Genomic DNA, 23156 nt, shown 5'->3' on the forward strand with positions numbered 1-23156 from the left:
AACAGAAAGCCAACAGTTGCTAGCTGTAGCTGTGTAACGTTAGTCTATGGAAAGTAGGACAGCTAGCTTAGCATGGACGTCAACTCACCTTTAATGGCGAAAAACTAGCATGTAAGTCCGAGTCTCTCCTTTTTTCTTTTTCCTCTAGTTCCTTTCCTTGTTTTCTCTTCTGAAAACAAGGCTTATTTGGAGGAGGCATGATGCCACGACTGTCAGTTTTATTTCATGTGACTCTCTCTTACTGGTCTTTTATTTTCTACTGAGTCGATTCTCCCGCCGAAAAGCCGTTTCCGCGTCACCTACACCGGGCTAAACCATTTTCTACACAGCTAAATCAGGGGGGTGTTCCAGCAGGGCATGATGTTGATAGCCTAATAATTATATTGAAAATTGTATTAATGGCTATTTATATAAACTATTGTTATATTACAACACCAGATACACTTAAGTAAATATTTTGAGGTGACATTAAACCATATTCTCCCATACTTGCCACTCTTTCAGTAGATTTTGACGGCTTCATATCGCTGTTGCCCTTTCTGTTGAATAAACTCAAATACACGGTGGTCAAGCTAAAAACAAGGCTACTTTTCTTAGCTCTTGAAAAGTTGACATTTTGCATATGCAAGGTTTTTACCCGACTGCAACGATATGCAACCCCAAGTGTTTATGGCCTACTTCTATTGCTTTTGTTTGTAGTGTTGTTATTGTCTTTATTATGTACATTATATTCCGTTTTTTTTGTTTTTTTAAATTCTATTGTTCTTTTGTTCCCTGCTGTGTCCTATTACCTCACCCAGTTAATATGGGTTCGTTTTATCTTACTCTTACTTTATCTTAGTCGTGTTCTTTCACGGTCTTTTCATTGTTGGATTGATCTTGAACAAAACAGACGGAAGGAAAACTTCAGGTTCCACCGAGATTTGAACTCGGATCGCTGGATTCAGAGTCCAGAGTGCTAACCATTACACCATGGAACCATGTGACCCCTTCTGCAAAAAGTAAGGACTTTAATTATAACTGCACTGCACTTATAAATAAGTCTATATGTTTTTGTCGTTTTTTCCCCCTGCACAATGTGATTCTTTTCACCAATTTACAATGTGAAATCCGACCGGCAGATGCTCTCTGGACAGTAAATCAGCTCCAGTAACAAGGAAATAAACGTGAGGAAAGAACAATATGTTCACTGCCACCTGCTGGACAGTGGAGCTACTACACCTTCTGAGAAAAGAAAGAAAGAGAAAAAGGAAAGAAAGAAAGAAAATAAACGCATGAAATGAAGGTTTAGTCCTACTGCTGAGTCCAGGCTGATGTGTGTTTGGGGCTGAACTGTCACATGCACACACACAAGCTCATAAAACATAGTGTAATAAAACACATTAGGTCACACACACACACACACACACACACACAGATGAGGTGGCAGGGATGCAGTGAGGTGTGTGAAGTGTTATTTTCTCCCCCAGCAGGCAGGACCGGACCGTTTCTCATCTCTTACCGTAACCGCTTCCCTCGCCATTTGTACCAAAACGACCGGGTCAAAGGCTGACAGGCCTGTTACAGCCTGTTCCTCCACACAACCTGCACACACAGCTATTCCCCCTTAAACACAACCTGCACACACAGCTATTCCTCCTTAAACACAACCTACACACACAGCTATTCCTCCTTAAACACAACCTGCACACACAGCTATTCCTCCTTAAACACAACCTGCACACACAGCTATTCCTCCTTAAACACAACCTGCACACACAGCTATTCCTCCTTAAACACAACCTACACACACAGCTATTCCCCCTTAAACACAACCTGCACACACAGCTATTCCTCCTTAAACACAACCTGCACACACAGCTATTCCTCCTTAAACACAACCTGCACACACAGCTATTCCTCCTTAAACACAACCTGCACACACAGCTATTCCTCCTTAAACACAACCTACACACACAGCTATTCCTCCTTAAACACAACCTGCACACACAGCTATTCCCCCTTAAACACAACCTGCACACACAGCTATTCCCCCTTAAACACAACCTGCACACACACAGCTATTCCCCCTTAAACACAACCTGCACACACAGCTATTCCTCCTTAAACACAACCTACACACACAGCCATTCCTCCTTAAACACAACCTGCACACACAGCTATTCCTCCTTAAACACAACCTACACACACAGCTATTCCTCCTTAAACACAACCTGCACACACAGCTATTCCTCCTTAAACACAACCTACACACACAGCTATTCCCCCTTAAACACAACCTGCACACACAGCTATTCCTCCTTAAACACAACCTGCACACACAGCTATTCCTCCTTAAACACAACCTGCACACACAGCTATTCCTCCTTAAACACAACCTGCACACACAGCTATTCCTCCTTAAACACAACCTGCACACACAGCTATTCCTCCTTAAACACAACCTGCACACACAGCTATTCCCCCTTAAACACAACCTGCACACACAGCTATTCCCCCTTAAACACAACCTGCACACACACAGCTATTCCCCCTTAAACACAACCTGCACACACAGCTATTCCTCCTTAAACACAACCTACACACACAGCCATTCCTCCTTAAACACAACCTGCACACACAGCTATTCCTCCTTAAACACAACCTGCACACACAGCTATTCCTCCTTAAACACAACCTGCACACACAGCTAGACAGAGAAAACACTAAAATGGAGCTGAACGTTTGCATCAGTCATCCAGGATTTGGGAACAGTGGCTGGTGTTGGTCGATCTTACCACAAGAACTGAAGTTTGTTTTCTTGTTTAGGGGTATTTTTACCTTGGAAATCAGCTGTGTGGTCTGATTACATTTAGAGAAGCACATGACGTGTTCACATGTTAAAGTGCAAATCATTTAATGTGTTGCAAACTGAAATGAAAGTGCGTTCATTCAACAAAGAAAGGCACAGAAAAAAATAATCTTTAAACAACTGGCATCGAAATCAAAATATTGGAAGTAGTGTTGGTATTAAAAAAAAGTCCATGATATGAATGACAGCCAGACCTTATTGATCGCCATTGGGAAACTCCCTATTCTCTATGTTTTTTTTAACCTCTTTGCACTCTACAAAGTTGTTTTACAGTATGGAAGAAATGTTTTTTCTAACTTTGAAGCTACTTAAGGGGAAAATAACCCTTAAGCTTCAAAGTTAGAAAAACATTTCTTCCATACTGTACACCAACCTCACATCCATATTGTGTCTCTGTTGTTCAACTCTTCACTGGAGCTCCAGCTGCTGATACTGAGAGAAATGTTCAAACCCAAGACGCTGCAACATTACATCAAATGGAAAAAATCGACATGTGTTGTGCTTCATTTTCTACACGTTTCCCTGTAATTCGGCATGACAAACCTTGAGATCTTGACTAGAATTTAAAATTACGTTCTGTGGGTTTGAACAAAGCACGGCCGTGCAACCTGAATTTGTAATGACGGATCCGCCGGTAGAACCAGCAGGGCATAAGAGGATTTAAGCTCCATCCGTGTAGAAAAAAAACTGTAAAACCTGCGTGATGAGCTACATCAGGATTCAAGTCTAAACTCATGATGACCCATTTATGAAGAATAACCAACAATTTACAACCTGCCTGCAGGTCCAAGTACTACCTCTACCTCACTACTAAGGTATGTAAGACCCTGTTTACACTTGGTTTTAAAATGCGTCTTGGGCGATCGGATCACAAGCGGACAGCCGAGACACATCGCCGTTTACACCTGTGTTTATCATGCGTCTCCAAGGTGTCCGGCTGACCGCTTGTGTTCAGATCTGCCTACGTCACTTCCGCTAGAAGGTCAAAGGGCGCCGCGCACAGTTATTACGTCAGATCCAGAGCCAGAGCCAGATTTGTTTAGCACGGGCTAGCTAAGAAAACAACAATGTTTCAAGAACTAATATACATGTACGGGCTCTTCCAACTGTTGAGACTGACAGGACCGTTGGCGCCCTGTCACCAAAACAACCGCCACGTCCTGCATTGATGACGTATTTTCTTGTTACGTCCTTGTCGGGGACGCATCAGGACGCATTAGTGTTTACACTACAAAAGATATGTGGTCAAATGCGTCCCGGACCACCTCGGCAAGTGGTTTGAGTGATCGGATCACGATGCGTCTTGGTGGTCGTTTACACTTGTATTCAGCGCTGTCCACTTGTGATCCGATCGCCCGAGACGCATTTTAAAACCAAGTGTAAACAGGGTGTAAGAGACAAATTATATATAGGTCCAAAATCCCCAAACTTATCCTGTGGTGGTACATGACCTCTGATTGGCTGAGCTGACTACAGGCTCTTGGGACTCTCCTACCCAGAATGCCCTCTGATGTGTCAGGAACAAACTACAGGCTGAGATTTAGGAACACACACCAGCCGCTGCCTCTGTTTCTTTATATACACACCTTACACTGCACATCGCCAGGCTAAAGTGGCTGATATTGGATTCAGTTGTAACCGAAGCCCAGAATCAATTCCACAGATGAGTTCAGACTGGGAAGCGGCCGGGTGTCGATCACATCAGACCGTAATGTGATCGATCTGCAGGGAAGTGACGGGAAACATTCACAGATGGTTTTAGGGACAGTGACGCTTTCAGAGGCGTCAGCTCTGCAGTTCAGACATCACCTGCACTTCATTAGTGTGTTATTCCAGTTCCCATAGTGCAGTGGTTCTCAAAACGGGGTCCAAGGACTCCTATAGGGGTCCTTGAAGTGGTTCCAGGAGGTCCCCAGCAAAATGAGGAAGAGTTTAATTTCACTATAATTTAATTCACTAGAAATTATCCCAATTGGAGAATGTATAAAACTGACTTATTGTAATCCTAGATTCACTCTCACCACTGTTATCTCTCCCTGTGCAGTGTAGACAGTTACACAATTCAAATGCTAAATTAACAAGATAAATCTTCCCATACGCAGTGTGTGTGTGTGTGTGTGTTTCAGGATTGGTGACATGAAAATTTTGAGAACTTTGCTGCTGTAGTGAATGGAAAGTCTGGTCAGTATAGTTCAGTTCAATATTCCAACAGACTATAGATCCATATGTCCACTATACTATATATCTCAGGCTTTTTTGGCTGTATAGACGTCTGCACTGATGAAAGGTGAGAGCGGTCTGATTCTATTTCGAAAGGCATTCACAAATCACTAAAAACATCTTCACCTGAACTTTTTCATTCAATATCTCCAAAATCTAGAGGATGCAGTCTGTAAAGGGTTTCTTCAAGGTTTCTTACCTACAGTACTATCCTTCACAGGTACCACAATTTTCACTCTCAATCATGTTGTCAATATTGGAATCAGGTTATTGAAACTGTGGATATCTCCTTGAGGAGTGATTTTCCTCAGACCCCTAAGTGGTCTCTGCTGGACCTTATGTAAGGTGGATTACAGTCGCCAACAGCGACAGTGACACAGTAAAGGGCCGGCGGTCTGCGGCAGCGGGAACACGGTGTCGTCACCACACCCGGCTGGCCGGCGTAATTAGAATCAATGTCCTGATGGTGTTTTAGTGCTGCGGCGCTCTCTGCCTCCCGGCCCGCCGCTGTACGGCCGCCTGTGTGCCGGATAAAGAAACCTAAACCCGTCAGATGCTCGCCGAGGGAGAGAAGAGGCAATTAACAGGAGCGACAGCATCGGTGTGATGTCCAGGTCCGACTGTGTGACAGGAGCTCATACAGGAGATGAAGAATTAAGTCTGTTTGAAGCCATGCTGGAGGAGCAGCTTGGAACAGTTTCCTCTCCCTCTTTACTATTATGTCTTTATCCCACTCTTTATCCTCCAGTCATATCTATAAGTCCTGAGGATCAATCTGTTCAATTATATTTAAAGGAAAAATCGCCCCTAAAATGCTTTAACTCTGTTCTTTTCATTCCTGGCTCCATTTAGCAGTTTGTTGTGTTTTTCTTCTTGGTGGATAACCGGCCAATCGTAGACGAGGTGACGTCACCTCCAGATGTTTCCAGCAGCTACGATGGAGTTTGATATGAGAAAATGTTTCAGGATGTAAAACATCAGCGGTAAACGTCAGGTTTTGGTGTCAGTCCCTCAGAATCAAAGAGCGAGGGCTTCTTTCTAGAGCCGCCATTTTGCACCAAGAGACGTTCAACAATCATACAGGGAGAAATCCATCGTAGAAGAGGAGAGAGACCAGTTTCTCCACCCACAGGAGCAGGAGAGAGACCAGCATGCATTGCAGCAGAGAGACAGGCTGGGTTTGAGGAAGGGGCGACTGGAAACTCTCACTGTCTTACTGTTACTATCACTATCGTTATTGCTCTCTGGTTATTCACCTTCATGAATAACCAACAGCTGAATGCAACAAGTCCACGCCCCTTCTCTGAGGGTGGTTGAAAGGCATTATGGGAAATGTAGGAAATCACTAACTGCAATAGAAGTAGACGAGGCAGGTTGAGGGAAAGTGGGTTCACCAAAAAAGTAAATCACAACACTTCATCACTAAATAAATCATGGAATGTGTTGAACATCACAGAAGAGGATCAGAGGAGTTTTCCTTTAAGAGCCGTCCTGGTAGAAATTTGCTTATTGTTCATTTTCAAACTACAATCCTTTTCCACTGCGCTGCCTACAGGGGAAGTTCATATTTTACAGCTACATGACGCCCCTCTCTGCTTTTTATAGACAGGAGAGGTTTCAGCAGAGCGAGATTTACTGGCGCACTGCTCAGTGAAATCTTATTTCTAATGGCTTTAATGCACACACACCAAGTGCTCAGGTAATTCACAGGAGATAAGTTTACAGCGTGCATTAGCAGTATGACTCCTAATGGCATGAATAGCATAGACAACACATCCCAGAGATAAGGCACTTTTTTATAATGCATAATTCAAAATGTGGTGCACCTATATGCACACTGAATAGATTAGAATATGAGAACTTTCATGAATTATAGAAATGCATAAAAGCAGAAGCCACATATTCTTACTCGGAGACAGTTAATGGTACATGAGATGAACAGAGTCAGACTGTGATGGATCTGATTAAGTTTTCCTCAGCTTATCCACTGCGGAGGAGCCTTTTGTCTTCTTGAGTTTCACCTACAGTGAGGTAATGTTGCAAGACAAAGCCATTACCCCAAACTGCAAAATGTAAGGAGAATCAATTGCTTTGGTAAGAAGGTTCATGGAGCATCGAGCAACAGAAAAATCATTTATTTCAAGCCTAGCCAAACGCTCTATCATACAGAAAACATTATTCTTAAATGAGCGGAAGCCATTATATCAAGTTTTAGAGGCAGGAAAAGGTATCAAAGCGTAACATTACGGTGGAGATGAGAGAGCCCTTCCATCAACTGAACAACAGTTAACTATGATTGTCATTATGCACCAGTACTTTTCACAATACCGGATGATAAAAATTAACAACAGCTAGAAGCAATTTACATTGCACCCATGCACTTCATGAAGAAAGATTGCATAGCTCTTGACTGTTTTGCCCTTAGTACTAAAACTGTGCTTTTTCAAAATATTGTCAACGGATCTGGCCTTTCTTTTCCGCAAAGCACTTCAGAGAGAAAAGCCCTAATCTGTTCCTCCTCGTCATGTTCTTCCCAGGATCCATCTGATTTCTGCACCGAAACGTATTTCAGAGGAACAGAAAATCCGCAAAGACGTTCCAGCTCCACCACAGAAGACATCACACACGGTGCAGATAAGCTCTCTTGGTATCAAAATTAGCCCGTCTTGGTTTATCACACCCATTCCTTCACTGCTGGACAGAGCTCCTCGCTGTCCGACTCCAAATAGTTAGACTTAATTATAGAGAAAAGGATCATGCAGTAATGACTTTCTCTTTCAAAACGTCTCGGTTGTCACTTTCCGTAAGATGCAAATTGGCAAGAAACGCCTGTGCTTCTGTGAGAAAAAGACCACATAGTACAGACGGGACTCCGAACCGGATCCAAAGCGCACGGCCGCTGGAGTCGGCTCCGGGGTTCCACTGAAGATACGACCTGGAGAAACCTCTCCGCTAGTGTTGGAAAGGACAGGCACTGTGTTGAGGTGAGGCTGAGGTTATCGGGGGGGGCTCCGTCTGACTCCGGTCTGTCTGAAGTCAGAGTCCCGAGCCAAAGGATCTGGAAGATGAACACCGGTTGAACCAGGGAACTGGACAAAGCGTGACGTCCTTCCCTTACAGGACCTCAGCTGCTGGGACGCTTCTCAGATTCGTATATGGAAGGTGCTGGAGGCAGGAGACACAGGACACAGTGAGAAGAAACACTGATTACATTCATATTAGAGAATTATCTGAGTCTGCAGGTTTTCCTTCCAACCAAACACTACACCAGCTTATTTCACCGATTAGCACACAGAAACTTGTGAAATCCTCTAGTATAGTGATTGGTTGGAAGGAAAACCTGCAGCCTCTTGGCCCTCCATGACACATGATTGGACACCACCACCCTAGGCGATCCGGGAAAATCTGGTTGGAGGGAAGTGAATGAATACTGAATGAACTTCCCCCTTCCCTTGACTACTGCCAAGATGCCCTTAAAGGATAAGTTTGGCAATTTTGGACCTATATATAATGAGTGTCTTCCATCCCTGCAGTACTTGGACCCACAGACAGTATTGTCTGTAGTTGTTGGACCCACAGACAGTATTGTCTGTAGTTGTTGGACCCACAGACAGTCTTGTCTCCAGTCAGCTGTCAGTTGAAGCAGCGAGCTCCGCTGCCTCTTGCTGCAACGAGTCCAAACTGTTTGTCAGAATATTCCAGAAAAGCCGTTTGTGTCTCCACAGAGTCGAGAGGAAACAGACTCAGTTCCTCCATTAATCAGAACCATTTTTCTCTGCGCAGCACAGAGCGCTGTGGGGTGAAAGGCGGTTCCAGGCGGAGTGATCTGGTTCCGGACGGTCGGGTCAGATCGTAAACGGTAGAGTTCGGTAGAAGACGATCCGCCGAGCGGAAACGGTCGGTGCCGCCGCTTTCCGGGCCGCGGAGAGAAATACGTCGGTCGCTCTCCGGATCGTTTTCACAAACGGCTTTTCTGGAGATATTCTGACAAACAGTTTGGACTCGTTGTTGCAGCAAGAGGCAGTGGAGCTTCAACTGACAGCTGACTGGAGACAATACTGTCTGTGGGTCCAACAGCTACAGACAATACTGTCTGTGGGTCCAACAGCTACAGACAATACTGTCTGTGGGTCCAACAACTACAGACAATACTGTCTGTGGGTCCAAGTACTACAGTTATGGAAGAGACTCATTATTCATAGGTCCAAAATCGCCAAACTTAACCTTTAAGCAAGGTTCTCAAATCCCAACTTCTCCAGTGGAGCTGCTCAGTGTCCAGCAGTACAAGCCTGTGGTTGTAACACAGAGCAGACCTCTAATATTCTCTAATACAGCCTACAAGTGCTGCTAATAGTGCTACTTAAAGTGAGATAGTGGCACTGTACTGCCATTTAACAAAGGCTGGGCAGCAGACTATTACACTGTAAGTGTCACACTGCAGCACACCTCACAGCATGGCAGGAGCTTTACTGGCAGATGACGATATTTAGAATGAGCTGCTTCAGAGGGAGAAAAGTGCAGTGACCAGATCTGAGGACAGGACACAAGAGTATACTGTACTGTTTCTGTAATAAGGAAAAATAACCTTATGTTGCATTACCATAGTTAATGATGCAATTTAAAGGATAATTGCAGTGGTTTTTTTTAAGTTAATAGCAGCTGTCCAGCTTCCTCTCTGTTTCTGCACACAGTCAGCATAGTTGGAAATATCAGCACTCATTTTCCTCCCTTCAGAAGAAGCCATTTGCTGCCATTCAGTAAAAAATGTTATTATATATTGCATGCATTGCCAAATGACTGGTGGAAACTCTAAATGACACCGGTATTCTCATTTAAAATCGTAAAAAAGTAAAAAAATATATATATAATGGCAGAAACATGAGGTACAGGATATGTAGCACCACTCAGACTCTGACAGTGAATGAATGAATACTCCTTCCCCCTCATTACACAGAAGATCACACTGTCCTTCCTCATGTATTCTCAACCTTAATCCTGATTTGATAGACGAGCTGTTGCCTCTATCAGCGCTCACACACAGCTACGGCAACACTATCTAGTCCAGACCATTATTACAGTTTATCTGACCTGGTTGCCAAGGCAACCCTATCAACCAATAACCGCGTTCCAGCCAATCTACAGCCGGTCCAGTGTGATAGACGGATTTATGACTGAAATCATTGGCCGGCTAAATCAAGCCTTCAGAAATGAGGGAACTTTTTTACGGGCGTGTTCTTTCTGCATGGTTTGGGAAGTCGAATGAAAACCGTTTACCACACAGTGATGGATTGTCCGGCAATAAAAGGACTTTGATCAAGCAAGCACTATTGGTTTTGTGGGTTTTATCTCTCTGTGGGCAGCAGTGTTATGCAGAACAGCAGAACACAGACGAGGACTCAGCTGACCTCCATTCCCCTCTCAGACTCACCGGCTTCTTTCGCTCTTCTGCTCAAAACCTAAAACATCAGTGTGGAGCGGTGATCTACCAGCTGGTGAACAGCCTGAATGTACAGTAGGCTGCAGAGGGCTTTCAGGTGATGTAACACACCCTCTGTCGGCCATATTGGAGGTCCTCAGCTTTTGGGCGACAACAGCTGTGAACAGCTGATTGCATTTCTAAAGGCACTCACAAGTTTTACTTTTTAAGTTCTACTTCACTATCACCTAAGTACAAAAACACATTACAGTTAATAAAATTAACATATTAATCTGCCAAGTAATAATCGAATCCATTAAACCAGATAAATAAATGAAAACAATTCTTATCTGCCTTTAACGGCGTCACCATACCTTAAAAAATCGGGAGCTTTGGAGATCATGTTCTCGAAGTCGGCGAAGGAGAGCTTGTTGTCTCCGTCCAGGTCGGCCTCCTCGACGGCCTTGTCGCACACCAGCGTGACTTCCTCCGGAGTCAGCTCCCCTTTGGCCAGCTTGTTCAGCGTCTTCTGCAGGTCCTCCTTACAGATGAAGCTGTCCCTGTTGAAGTCTAGACAAGAACAAGCAAGAAGCATTCAGCAACACCCGATGAACACACAAGAACCTACCAAATACATGTGACAGAAGTCCGTCTCTCTCTGTCTGAAGTTTGTTTGATTTATAAACCCCTTCGTTTCATTTAATGTTAGCTAAGTCATTTTACATATAGTAATGTCACACAAAGTAAAGTATGATTTGGGACAGCAGGTGGTGTGGTGAGTAGGGAGACCGCCTTTCACCTGGAGGAACCAGGTTTGTGTTGACAAGCAGAAACCCTGTTAGTGTCCTTGGGCAAGACACTGAAGTACAGATTCACCAAAGGTTTGTGCAGGGAAGAGCGCACAAAAAGACCAAATCATGAGTGGAAAGCTTCCTAATAGCTTTGGTCAAAAAATAAAGCCTCTGTACCTGTCATGCATATATACCTTATTATTTTTCCCACATAATATTTATTTGTAGGCGAGGCCATGCAAATCGAGATTGCGCCTAATTCACTGACACTTGAACACAACTCCCACAAATTACTGTGGACCATAAGATCCTTTGAAAAGTGGCATGAAGACTGAGAGTTTGTCCATCCAGACTGGCTGCTGTCATCGCTGCAAGACGCTGCATCACCGGCCAGGAACCTCAGATCAGATCAGGTCCGCTCCAGTTACAAAGGGGCTTTCAGGCACAAGGGTGCAGCCTTGGTGGATTGGTCTTACAGCTGAAGCCATTTGCACTTGCAATTGGTGATAAAGAGGCTACTAGCTTGCACAGTTCTCTATTCGATGGCTTGTTTGTGCTACAACGTGATTTGCCTAAATCTTTTGGTGAATAAGATGAAAACTCTGTGCTGTTAGCTCAAACAACTGAAAAGCGAAAATGTGCAAACTGCCATTGCAACCAATGTTTCCTCCTTGTGAAGGGGGAATGAACAGAGGATTTCTACCTCAGGGATCAATACAGCATCACATGACACGTCACAAACTTGTGAATTACCGTATATCTTGAAGGCATATATCGTCTTGAGCTCTCTCGGGGAAGTTTCACAGAGAGCAGAGAACATGTCGACAAAGTCGCTGAAGCTCAGGTTCCCCAGGCCGTCCTCCGAGAACGTCTCCACTATCCTGTCTCTGAACGGATTTTCCTACGAGGGACAACATAGAGGACAGAACTGGGATTACTTGTTTACAGAATCAATATAGCAACATATTGCCGGATGCTGTGAATTGGACAGAGACCAAATGCCATCAAAACTGAACACAGAGGAGAGTGGAACCAAAACAGAATTCATGAATAACAAAAAAGGGGAATAAAATAAATGAAACTAGCAATTAAAATTAAAAAAGCTCTTAACCCTAAAATGAGAGAATATGTCCTAATGGCCCATATACATCGGACAGTAGATGAATAGTTTTTGTATGGGCACACACATCAACACACCCAGTCAAATACACACACACACCCCACTCAGTGACCCAGACTCCATTCATTACCCAGAGTCATCTGTGGTTCTACACAGTCTGTTTGGTTGCCGTCGGACTCGGTCCTGTCGTAAATCAGCTCGGTGTTCCAGGCTACACTATGCTAAGTTAATTAATGCCGGCCTCTGTGGAGGTGAAATGTAGATTTACAACACTGTGGCCTTTGGTGCCAGTTTGGCCCGTCGGCGGACCATCAGTCACCGCAGTGAGCCAGACACGGGGGATTTACAGATTTACACACCGATCATGTCTTCTGGTATGAACGGGCGGCAGCAGACTAGAGGTTAGAGAAGCAGGCTCGCAATTGGAAGTTCACTGGTTTGAATCTTCCGACATCTGGGAAGAACTGCGTGGGAAATTTAAAATGCTCTCCCTTCCCACAACAATTACTGCTGAGGTTCCCTTGAGCAAGGCATTTAGGGCACAACTGCTCCAATGAAACTGCTCAGTGGCCACCAGCAGACTGTGGCTGTACTGCATCCCATTACAAAGATTATTAAAGGACACAGCGGGTCACTTTGCCTCTACATGTATGTAGTCCTGAAATGTTGAGTACAGTGTGCAGTGATACAGATGAGTTCCCCGTTTACAAACAGTCGAGGATGGGCAGAAAAGCCGCTGTGGCTATCGGAGCAATGGCTTGGCTGTCATTTTCACACTGATAACAACAAACAAACGTACAACAACGGCGTACCGGGCTAGTTTGTCAGACTCTGATCGTGCAGATTATATAGAAAAACTTGTTTTAAGTTCTGGTGAATGACTGCCGGACCCTTATTCAACCCCAGTTGATGAATGGCTTGTAGACATGGCCAAGTGGCCACCGATCCAATGGCCAGACATATCTGTATCTGATTGAAAAGCCTAGCGTATACAACAGACAGCCTCCGAGCATACACATCTCTCGATGCTGTAAATTACATAGTAGCTATGTGGGCATGTGCAACAAATTAGACATTACATCTCTGGTGAGTTTTGTGTGTTCAGAGCAGAGATCTGACCAGCCAGCATCAAAGTGTGAAGGCAAAGCCCTGAGATGCCTGGGTGTACGGACTGAAAAAGGCGACATCCTGACAACAAATTGTGCACGTATGGCCGGTAAGTGTCAACCAGGGGGTTTACTATGAAGATAGCTAACTGAGGTAGCTGGATCACTACTCCAACAGCACCCAGCTGCAGACCGGAGAAGCCCCTGGCCAGGACAGGCGAAGTTAGGGATCGGGGTTAGGGTGAGTGTGCTGCCAGGCCTGGGGCTTCTCCGGGGCTGCAGCTGGACTCTACTGTAACTGCTGATTTCGGGGGTTGCTTTTATTCTTTCCAGTCTAGGGTGCAACTGTGACTAGCAACTAGCAACTAGCAACTGCGAGGCATGATGTTAAAATATATGGCCACTTACTAAACTAAAATCTTTGCTATCACTTCTGGGAACTCAGATTACTAACATGAACTGATTGCCCCTGAGATGCACACGCACACTTTATGTGACGTTGCTCGGAAACTCATCTATATGTATCTACCACTCATAATACATCTTGCACAGGCCTTTTGCACTGTGTGATGTCCTGTTGTCTCTGTACCATACTCTGTCTCTGTGTAAAATTATAGTTTACTGTTTAGAGGATTTGCTGTTTTGTCACAAATCTCCCAGCAGCCACATCTGGCTCCACAAATGCCCAAATAATAGCCCCTTTCACACATGAAACCCCTAAAATTGCTGTTTTAATTTTCCGGTAAAGGTAGCACTGCCTTTGACATGCCTTTCTGCTTTTTTAACGTAATGCTGCCATTCACACAATACTGGCAATACCGTTAAATTCCACTGTTGTCATTTCCTGGAAATTACGTTTAAGGCAGTTTGAAAACACGGAGGCTAATCTCTCCATCAAAAAAGTAAAGGGCGTCCAAACGTTGTGCTGTTCACACACGGTCAATACGGAACTATACCTGTAACATTATAACGCCTTGAGCGGTTAAATTGGCAGAACTGATTTACTGGCATTTTGACACCGGCTCCTTTTCACACATGACAGCGTGCCGTTAGTCAGTTGTTTCCAAATGTAGGTTACTGTGACACAGGAAACTGCCTTGTCTTTAGCCCTAGTCTCTTTGGAACTAGTCAATACTCCAATCTACTACAAGTTGTATGTGGGAAAGCCAAAACTAATTTAGCAAAGCAGCATTGCAATGTTAACATCCGACAACTAGCCTCTGCTAACGCTAGCTTCTTCTAGACACATTAAAAACAGTAAAAATCTGATGAAATTATCAGTCAAAAACAGCACAGAATTTAACCGTCTGTTCAATTCTGTTGAGACGGACAAGTTGTATGTTTAGAAACACCACCAGCTGTTCACAGCCACTGTTAACCGAGAGGTGAGGACCTCCAATATGGCCGCCACATGGTGTGTTATGGTAATGACAACCCTACCATTACCAGAGTTAGGGGTTTCCCGCACTGATGTTACTGTGAGGCACTCACTGTACAATGAGCTCAACTGAAGCTGATTCTAATCAGCTTTGGTTCATTAGGTCAGCAACATTACAAGCAACCAACAGTAAGGAGGTCAAGGGTCAGAGGTCACAGCACCCAGACAACAGATGGAAGAAAATATTCCTTTGACCCAAGAAGGATAATTAATAATAGAGAAGTGGTAGATAAGGAAACAGGAGCTGAGGAGAGAGTAGCATCCTCTGCTGAACAGTTCGGTACCTTCAGTTCTGGCATGGTGACGATCAGAGCCAGCGGCAGTTTGATGTCCGGGTCGTTGGTGTAGTCAAGTGGCACTAAATGTGGAGCCAACTCACGGTATCGGCCATGTAACCTGCAACACACACACACACACACACACACACACACACACACACACACACACACACACACACACTCAATCATCTTTTCTCCAGACAGAAGGACATTACAACTGACAACTGTGTCATTTTTAACATTATCATCCTTGTATGTGGTTTAGGACTATTAAAACAATATCAGTTAATAGAAATGCATATTGACATGAGACATTGTGTTAATATGTGTTGAATTTTGGTGATTTTCATGTTTAAACCTCAATTGAAGAATTGAAGGATTACATGCTCCTCTATGGGTTGAGAAAACTCTGCAGCCTTTGGTCTTATTATTTTCTTCTTACTTATTAAATTCATGGTGGTCAAGCTAAATAAAAGCTAAATAAAATGTCTTTTATTTATTTATTTATTTATTTATTTATTTATTTTTCTGTTCTCCTGAGAAGTTGATATTTTGGCGATGCGAGCTCTTCACCCGACAACAGCAGTGTGTTGAAAATTAAACATTCTTTTTAAGAGTGTAGAGAAGTCAAACTACTTGAGATGAAGGAGCAAAGGAAGATAAGAAGAAGAAGAAGAAGAAGGAAATGACAATTACTTTATTGGCCAATTTACACCAGAAAATAAGAGGAATCTATCCCTACCAGATAAACTCACACTCTCTACACACATGTATTTCCTCAGAGGGTTCAGACTGTCTTTCAGTGAACCACAAAACAGCTTTGAGGTTCAGTGTGTTGCTCAAGGGAACTTTGGCAGTGGAGGTGGGCACTTCATATGATAACATATAGGATACTTTTTGGTATCTGTATCAATAAAAAAGCATCAAAGTGGATCATAAAACTTCAAAAATCTGTCTAGAGGAGGAATTCTGCAGATCAAACTCTAATTTATTAGACAGACATTTCACCTGTCAGAGCCTCGCCAGTGTCGGTGTACATGAAACAGGAAGTAGTAGTAGTGGGACCGTCTGATTGGTCAGTTACAAAAGATTTACCTGGATTCACCTGATCAGCCGACTTCAGGAAAAGAGGGAGAGTTACGAATGTTTTGTACATTCAGTGTTTGTCCAAGTCGCCATAATCTAATGTTTTTACAAAAGTCCTGTTCCAGGTCCAGTCAGCCTGCTGTCCCACGCAGTCAGGGGTTCAGTTCCCCTGATTATCTGTCTGCTCATGCTGCTGGATGGCACTTTCTGTACCAACGGTAAAATAAGCGGCTCCTGTTGACTGGGACCGACACCAACACATTATGCAAAACCCAACCAGAGGCACAGAGCGGTGTGATCCAAGGTGAGTGATTTCCAGCAGTAAAAGCTGAGTGATGGAGCTCTCTGGCCCGGCATTAGCATAGCATTTGGCACCGCTGTCTGTCTAATAAAGCAGCCGGGCATGGGAAGGCCCCCGGGGCATTGTGGGTGCCTTGGCAGACGGGCTGCCTGATACTAAATCCATAAGAGGATAAATCTCCGTAGCAGATGCAGGAACAAAACAATCACAGCACATGGATCACTTTGTGGCAAGTTTTGTACAAGCTCTCTCTGCTCCTGACATCAGTTATCACCGGGGAATTTGGACGTGGATCAGATTTGTCGTTTTGGATTGTATTGGAAAACAGATGTGTGCAGTATTTTCACCAGGCTGGTTGGTGGATGGGTTTAAATGCAGAAAGTATTCTAGATGCTACTGCATTTCCCCATAGAGTCGTATTCAGGATTAGATTTGGACTGATATCTGAAAATGTTTCCACTCATGTTACTGAGAGTGTGAATTAAAGGAAAACTCCGCCCTAAAACACTTTAACTCTTAACAGCTACTGGTGATGGACTTTGCATTCCTGGCTCCATTCAGTAGTTTGTTGTGTTTTTCTTCTTGGTGGATAACCGGCCAATCATAGACGAGGTGACGTCACCTCCAGATGTTTCCAGCAGCTACAGTGGAGTTTGATATGAGAAAATGTTTCAGGATGTAAAACATCAGCGGTAAACGTCAGGTTTTGGTGTCAGTCCCTCAGAATCAAAGAGCGAGGGCTTCTTTCTTGAGCCGCCATTTTGCACCGAGAGACGTTCAACAATCATACAGGGAGAAATCCATCGTAGAAGAGGAGAGAGACCAGTTTCTCCACCACAGGAGCAGGAGAGAGACCAGAATGCACTGCAGCAGAGAGACAGGATGGGGTTTGAGTAAGGACTCACTTTGTTTCGACTGGTCTGGAGTCTTGCTCTGCTATCCACCTGCATGTAAAACCCACAGCTTCTCTCCCCTTCTCTGCAGGTTGCTGAAAGGCATTCTGGGAAACATAGTAAATCACTAACTGAAGTAGAAATAGACGAGGCCGGTTGAGGGAAAGTGGGTTCACCCAAAATGATAATTTACACACAAAATAACTCCTGGAATGTCTTAAACATCACAGACGGATGAGATCTAACAGTGGAAGAGTTTTCCTTTAAAGTCCAGCAAAGTGCAGGTTTGTCAGACAGAGAGCAGGAACTGAATGGAGTTCAAACAGTGCGGCTGTGTGCAGATGGAGGAGAGTCTACTTTGCCGTAATCATCTTGATTGACGAGTTAATCGATATACGAGTGTAAACCTGAACGCACCCCAGCAGTGCAGGAGGAAACACTGAGCTGATCAACCGAGGGAACGTAACAACTACCTGTGCCAGCCATGCGCCGCAATCTAGTATTCATTACAAAGCCATAAGCGTTAATAACACACATAAATCTCATTCAGTCAGAGCAATGCTGGGGAAATAGCGCTGCCATTTGGACAGCGCCGTTGAAATAACCCTGACCTACTGTACGCTTCAGCAAAACAAATGGCCGAAGGGAAAAAAAACCCCAGCGGCCCTCCAGGTTTATAATTGTAGTCGGAGAGATTTCATCCCATAAGTCTGTCTGGCAGCCGCTGGCAACGCTGCAGCGGTTTAATAGCTTCAGAGGACTGAGGCGGCGAAAACAAGCCAGAGACGGAGATTCAGCAGGTCTGGATGAACTCCAGGTTAGAGGAGGAGAGCTGATCTGAGAGCAGCAGATTCACAGGCAGTGGATCTGATGACGTACGACCAGGAAGAAGAAGAAAACTCCTCCACTGTCAGATCTCACCAGTCTGTGATGTTCACTGAGGAGTCATTTAGTGATGAAGTGTTTTAATTCTCTTTTTTGGTGAACCCGCTTTCCCTCAACCTGCCTCGTCTACTTCTACTGCAGCTAGTGGTTTCCTACGTTTCCCAGAATGCCTTTCAACAACCTCTAGAGAAGGGGCGGGAACTTCTTGCATCCAGCTCTGGGTTTTGCATGTAGGTGGAGAGAGATGGCAAGTTTGTCCAGGCGAGAAAAAGTGAGTCTCCTCTTCCTCAAACCCCAACCTGTCTCTCTGCTGCAGTGCATTCTGGTCTCTCTCCTGCTCCTGTGGTGGAGAAACTGGTCTCTCTCCTCTTCTACGATGGATTTCTCCCTGTATGATTGTTGAACGTCTCTTGGTGCAAAATGGCGGCTCTAGAAAGAAGCCCTCGCTCTTTGATTCTGAGGAACTGACACCAAAACCTGACGTTTACCGCTGATGTTTTACATCCTGAAACATTTTCTCATATCAAACTCGTTATAGTAGTAAATCAAAGTATCAAAGAAATTTTCATCACAATGATCAAACTCAAAGTAAAGAAACATCAAGTGAAAAGCGCTGAAAACTATTTCTCCTTCAGGATCAAAACTTGACCCATAACCGGCTCCTCAGGTTGAAGCACGGACTCTCACCACCCTGCTGCTCTCCGAAGCGAATCAACCAACCCAAAGGTCCGTGACACCTGAGCCACATTTTGAGGAAAAGAACATTTTACTCTAAAAGCTCTGAGCAACAGGATTTCTTCATGCTGATTCTCTTCAAGAACGATCTTTGCCTGACGGGTGGAAACGCCTGCTGTAATTAGTCTTCACTACTTTGCTATTTTTGAGCACCTTGTCCTACTCAAGAACTCTTTCTGCTCTCTTAGCTCCTTGATGTTTTTTAAGGCTTTTTCATGCCACAGTAAATTAGTGTGAAGGTGTCCACTGCTGTGTAATGTTGTCGTACGATTCACCCGAAGAAACCAGCAGCTGTTTGGTCAGTCTTTGTCTCAGTTAGTTTCCCTCCCTGTTGCCTGCACTATTGGCAACATTCATGACCTCAAACAATCACTCATATCGCTGTTGTCCTGTGAAAACCTTGTAGCTCCAATCTTGGTGATTTTCATGTTTTCACTCTATGCTTCTCCGTGCGTTGAGGAATTTCTCCTCTTCTTGACCTGCTGAAAACCTGTCAAACCTCACCGGACAGCATCCTGGTCCTCAGATCAGCTGCCACGGATCATCTGCAGTCCAATCAGCTCTACTAGATCAGAGATCGGCAACCTGAGCCATGAAGAGCCGAGAGTCTGCAGGTTTTCACTCCAACCAAACCCTACAGCAGCTGATGTCACCGGTCACTTCGTCCTCTCTGGCTGAAGGTTGTTAATCAGTGAAACCAGTAAACAGTCGGCATGTCGAACCTCACTGACGCTGCAGAACTGTAGTGAAGCAATAAGAAAGTATGTTTCCTCATGTTTCTGGATTGTCTGAAGCAGAGAAAGAGGAAGAGGAGGAGCTGTTCATTGGCGTCTGAGATTTTGTGCGTGACGTACAGATAACTAAACGCTGCAGCGCCCCCCTTAGGACAGTCAGCGTCATGTTGAGAATGGCTGAGCACAGCAGCGAGACGCATCGTTCCACTAAGTTTCGTCAAAATGCGATCGGCGGCGTCCGAGATGTTGTGCGTGACATACGGACAGTCAGGTGGCGTTCAACATGGGACATCTGGCGTCCGTCACGTTGACAGACAGACTGTGTTGAAACCAGCCGGTCTGTGTTGTTGTGGGTGGGGCTCCAAACCTTCTGAAGCAGTCTGGACAAATTTCATTGGCTGATGAAGTCCGTTAGCAGATGACGTTTACCTGAAGCTCCGTCAAAAGTTCAACTCGTTTCAACTTTTTTGACGGACTGGGTCGCTGCGCTCCGTCAGTCCAGTCAACACATCGGCCTCATTGAAACACATGGGATGTTTTTTGACGTATCACAAATGCTCATGTGAACGCCGCCTTAAACAAACGTAGCGCCCCCCTCAGAGCAATCAGTGTCATTTTGAAAATGCTGCAACGGAGCAAAGAGACGGATCATTCTGCTACTTTCGTGAAAATTTGTACAGCAGCGTCCAAGATATTGTGCGACTTACAATTAAACAAACGTTATAGCGCCCCCCTTAGAGCACCCAATGTAATTTTGGATGGACCAATGAAAACGCCTCATTCCCTTGAGTTTCATGAAAATCCAATAAGATCCGAAATATTGTGCGTGACATACAGACAGTTAACCAGATGTTGTAGCGCCCTCCTCAGGCCAGTCAGTGCAATGTTTTAAAACGCTGAAACTGAACAATGACGCGCATCTTTCCCCGAAGTTTCACGCGTGACGGACGGACGGACCGGGCCGACCTGCAGCCCCTCCCCAGGTTTCATCATGGGGGACGGACACCTGCTGTGACTTGGTTGGAGTGAAAACCTGCAGACAGAAGACGGACTACATGCCGGTAACTCACCGCAGGATTTCTTTCCGGGTGAAGAAGGTGCAGTCCTGCAAAGAGAAGAGAGACAGAGAGCGTCAGACTGAAGAGGAATTACATCTGTGAGCCGATCCACAGGGAGGATCTGCTTTCAGCCCATCAGTCAGCCGGACAGCAGCATCATGCGGGAGAGGCAGAGGCTGGAGCGCAGCCAATCAGCAACAGGAGAGAGAGAGACGCTGAATGACCTGTTCTATTCTATTCTATTCTATTCTGTTCTATTCTGTTCTATTCTGTTCTGTTCTGCTGGTCAGGTAGAGACAAACAGGTTGCCTTCAAGGGAAATAAGATTCATAATAGCCTGTTATCTTCACTGATGAGTTTGATTTATTAAAACTCTCCACATCTTCAGAACATCCATATTCTGTAATATTGTTCCCCAGCAAAACATGAGTCCTAATTGGGTTAATTATCTTCCTATGGGGAAATAAACCGGTTTCAGCTCCTAACCGCAGCAGATTCTCACCTGGTATGCCTCGAACTGCTCATCGGTAAAGGTGGTTTGCTTGTTACCCATCCTAGTCGAGAGGTTTTCCCATCACACAGCCGCATTACACTGGAGGCTCCTGCTGCTGGTTCCTGTTCCGTTCGTTCAGCTCGACATCTTCCTGGACGCAGCTGATCTGGGACCAGCTGCTCGCTTTTCCTCCAGGTCGCAGTAAAGCTTCCAGGCGCCGAGCGGCTTTTTTTGTTTTAGCGCAGGAAGAAAAAAGCTTTGTGCGCATCAGAGAGGCGGTGCGGGGCAGCGTGCTGCCTTCACGGCCGCTCGTAAAATCCTTGGCAGGTGGTGAGTGTGACTTGTTGCCGCATTCAAGTGTCTGAGGCTGGAAATAGGAACGTAATGGACCCACCGTGGAATAAAAGTATTTTTGGTGCCTGTTGTTGTATTTTTGAGCAATGGCGTAAGATCGATTTTACTTTCTGGTGTTTTATTTCTTGTTCTATGTGTTCTCCTTGTTTTACTCATGTTTTTACAATTCTACTGTTTTGTGTGTTATATTCCTGGTATCCATTGTGAAACACGTTGTAGCCACAATTTAGAAATGTGTGATATAAATAAAGTTTACCTTCTTGTTTTAGAAATCAGGCGCCACAGAGCGACTTGGTGCTGCAGACAGCGGCAGCATGACGCCATGATGTGACTCATGTTTCGATATATTTATTAGACAAAACTTGCTGTACATCTTTTGCAGCGATGTAAAGAAACTCTAAGTTAGATCCTGTTTGCAGCTGGAGTCTCTTCAACAGCAACAGGACAACTGGGACAAAAGTGACACTAAAAGAAAGAAATCTGAAACATACACCAATACTGATTTTTTGTTTTACACAGAAGCGATAAGCTGTAGTGATACAATATTACACTGCTGACATGGTTTCCATCCTTTCTATTTCTAATTTCATTTTTATTCTCAGTTGTAGCTTCATATACAACACAGACTTTCACAGTGCAACAACAGTGTCACAGTCATCAACACACAACAGACAGGGGAGTGTCAGTTGCTGTAGATTTTGGATGTTTTTAATGAATAGTGCAGACTCAGCACTAACAGCAGCGCTGCAGCTCGCAGGACGTCAAGATGAAACATCTGTAGAGTTTGATAAACCTCATCAGGACAGAGTGTGTGGGTGCGATTATTTCCTCCAGTATTTACCGGGATGTGATGCGATCTTAGCCACTAATAATAATAATCATAATCATAACAATCATAATAAGAATATATTTTTTTGTATAGTGCTTTTCTAAATACTCAAAGATGCTTTACATAGTAAACGAGATACACAAAAAACACATGAACGACAATATCAGTGAATAATGAAACTGTGAATATCACGTGAATATTCAGAAGCATCTAGTGACCATCTTCATTTCTTTCTAAGCACTAAATGTTACGGTTAATTTTCCCAGCAGCACCTGAAGGCAGCATGTTGGATCGTTCAGGATGTTGCAGAACAGAAAGCTCAGGTTCAGTTCACACTGCCGCCAGGTGGCGTCATCTGCTCACACAGAGCATACTGTCTCCACACCGCTGGAATACAATACATTCTGCCCGAAATATAATACATTATTATATACAATACTAATATTTACAATATCCCTGTAGAGACTCGTAGTATATATATTGTGGTGAGTTTCTAGTGACTTTATCAAACTTGATGGTATTTCTGAACTCCTATGGTATCACTGTAATATAATATCATATTCCTATA

The 23156-nt window shown here is 44.3% G+C and overlaps 1 protein-coding gene and 1 non-coding gene across 3 annotated transcripts; both read right to left on the reverse strand.

Moving 5' to 3' along the window:
- Positions 1-908: 908 nt before the first annotated feature.
- On the reverse strand, positions 909-980 carry trnaq-cug (transfer RNA glutamine (anticodon CUG)). The gene has a single exon. It is a non-coding gene; the product is annotated as a tRNA-Gln (tRNA).
- Positions 981-8055: 7075 nt separating this feature from the next.
- Positions 8056-21465, reverse strand: LOC139910193 (calcium and integrin-binding family member 2-like). 2 transcript variants are annotated; one of them, XM_071897414.2, is made up of 6 exons: positions 21415-21465; positions 20925-20959; positions 15227-15338; positions 12032-12179; positions 10862-11057; positions 8056-8236 (listed from the first exon to the last, which is right to left on the reverse strand). In XM_071897414.2, the coding sequence occupies exons 1-6, from the start codon at positions 21463-21465 to the stop codon at positions 8215-8217; spliced, it is 564 nt and encodes a 187-aa protein (XP_071753515.1). In that variant the 3' UTR covers positions 8056-8214. The 2 variants fall into 2 exon arrangements, with proteins under 2 accessions (XP_071753515.1, XP_071753517.1); XM_071897416.2 differs by lacking the exons at positions 15227-15338; positions 20925-20959.
- Between the last annotated feature and the right edge of the window lie 1691 nt (positions 21466-23156).

This window comes from Centroberyx gerrardi, chromosome 1, assembly GCF_048128805.1.
Source record: "Centroberyx gerrardi isolate f3 chromosome 1, fCenGer3.hap1.cur.20231027, whole genome shotgun sequence".
Lineage (NCBI taxonomy): Eukaryota > Metazoa > Chordata > Actinopteri > Beryciformes > Berycidae > Centroberyx > Centroberyx gerrardi.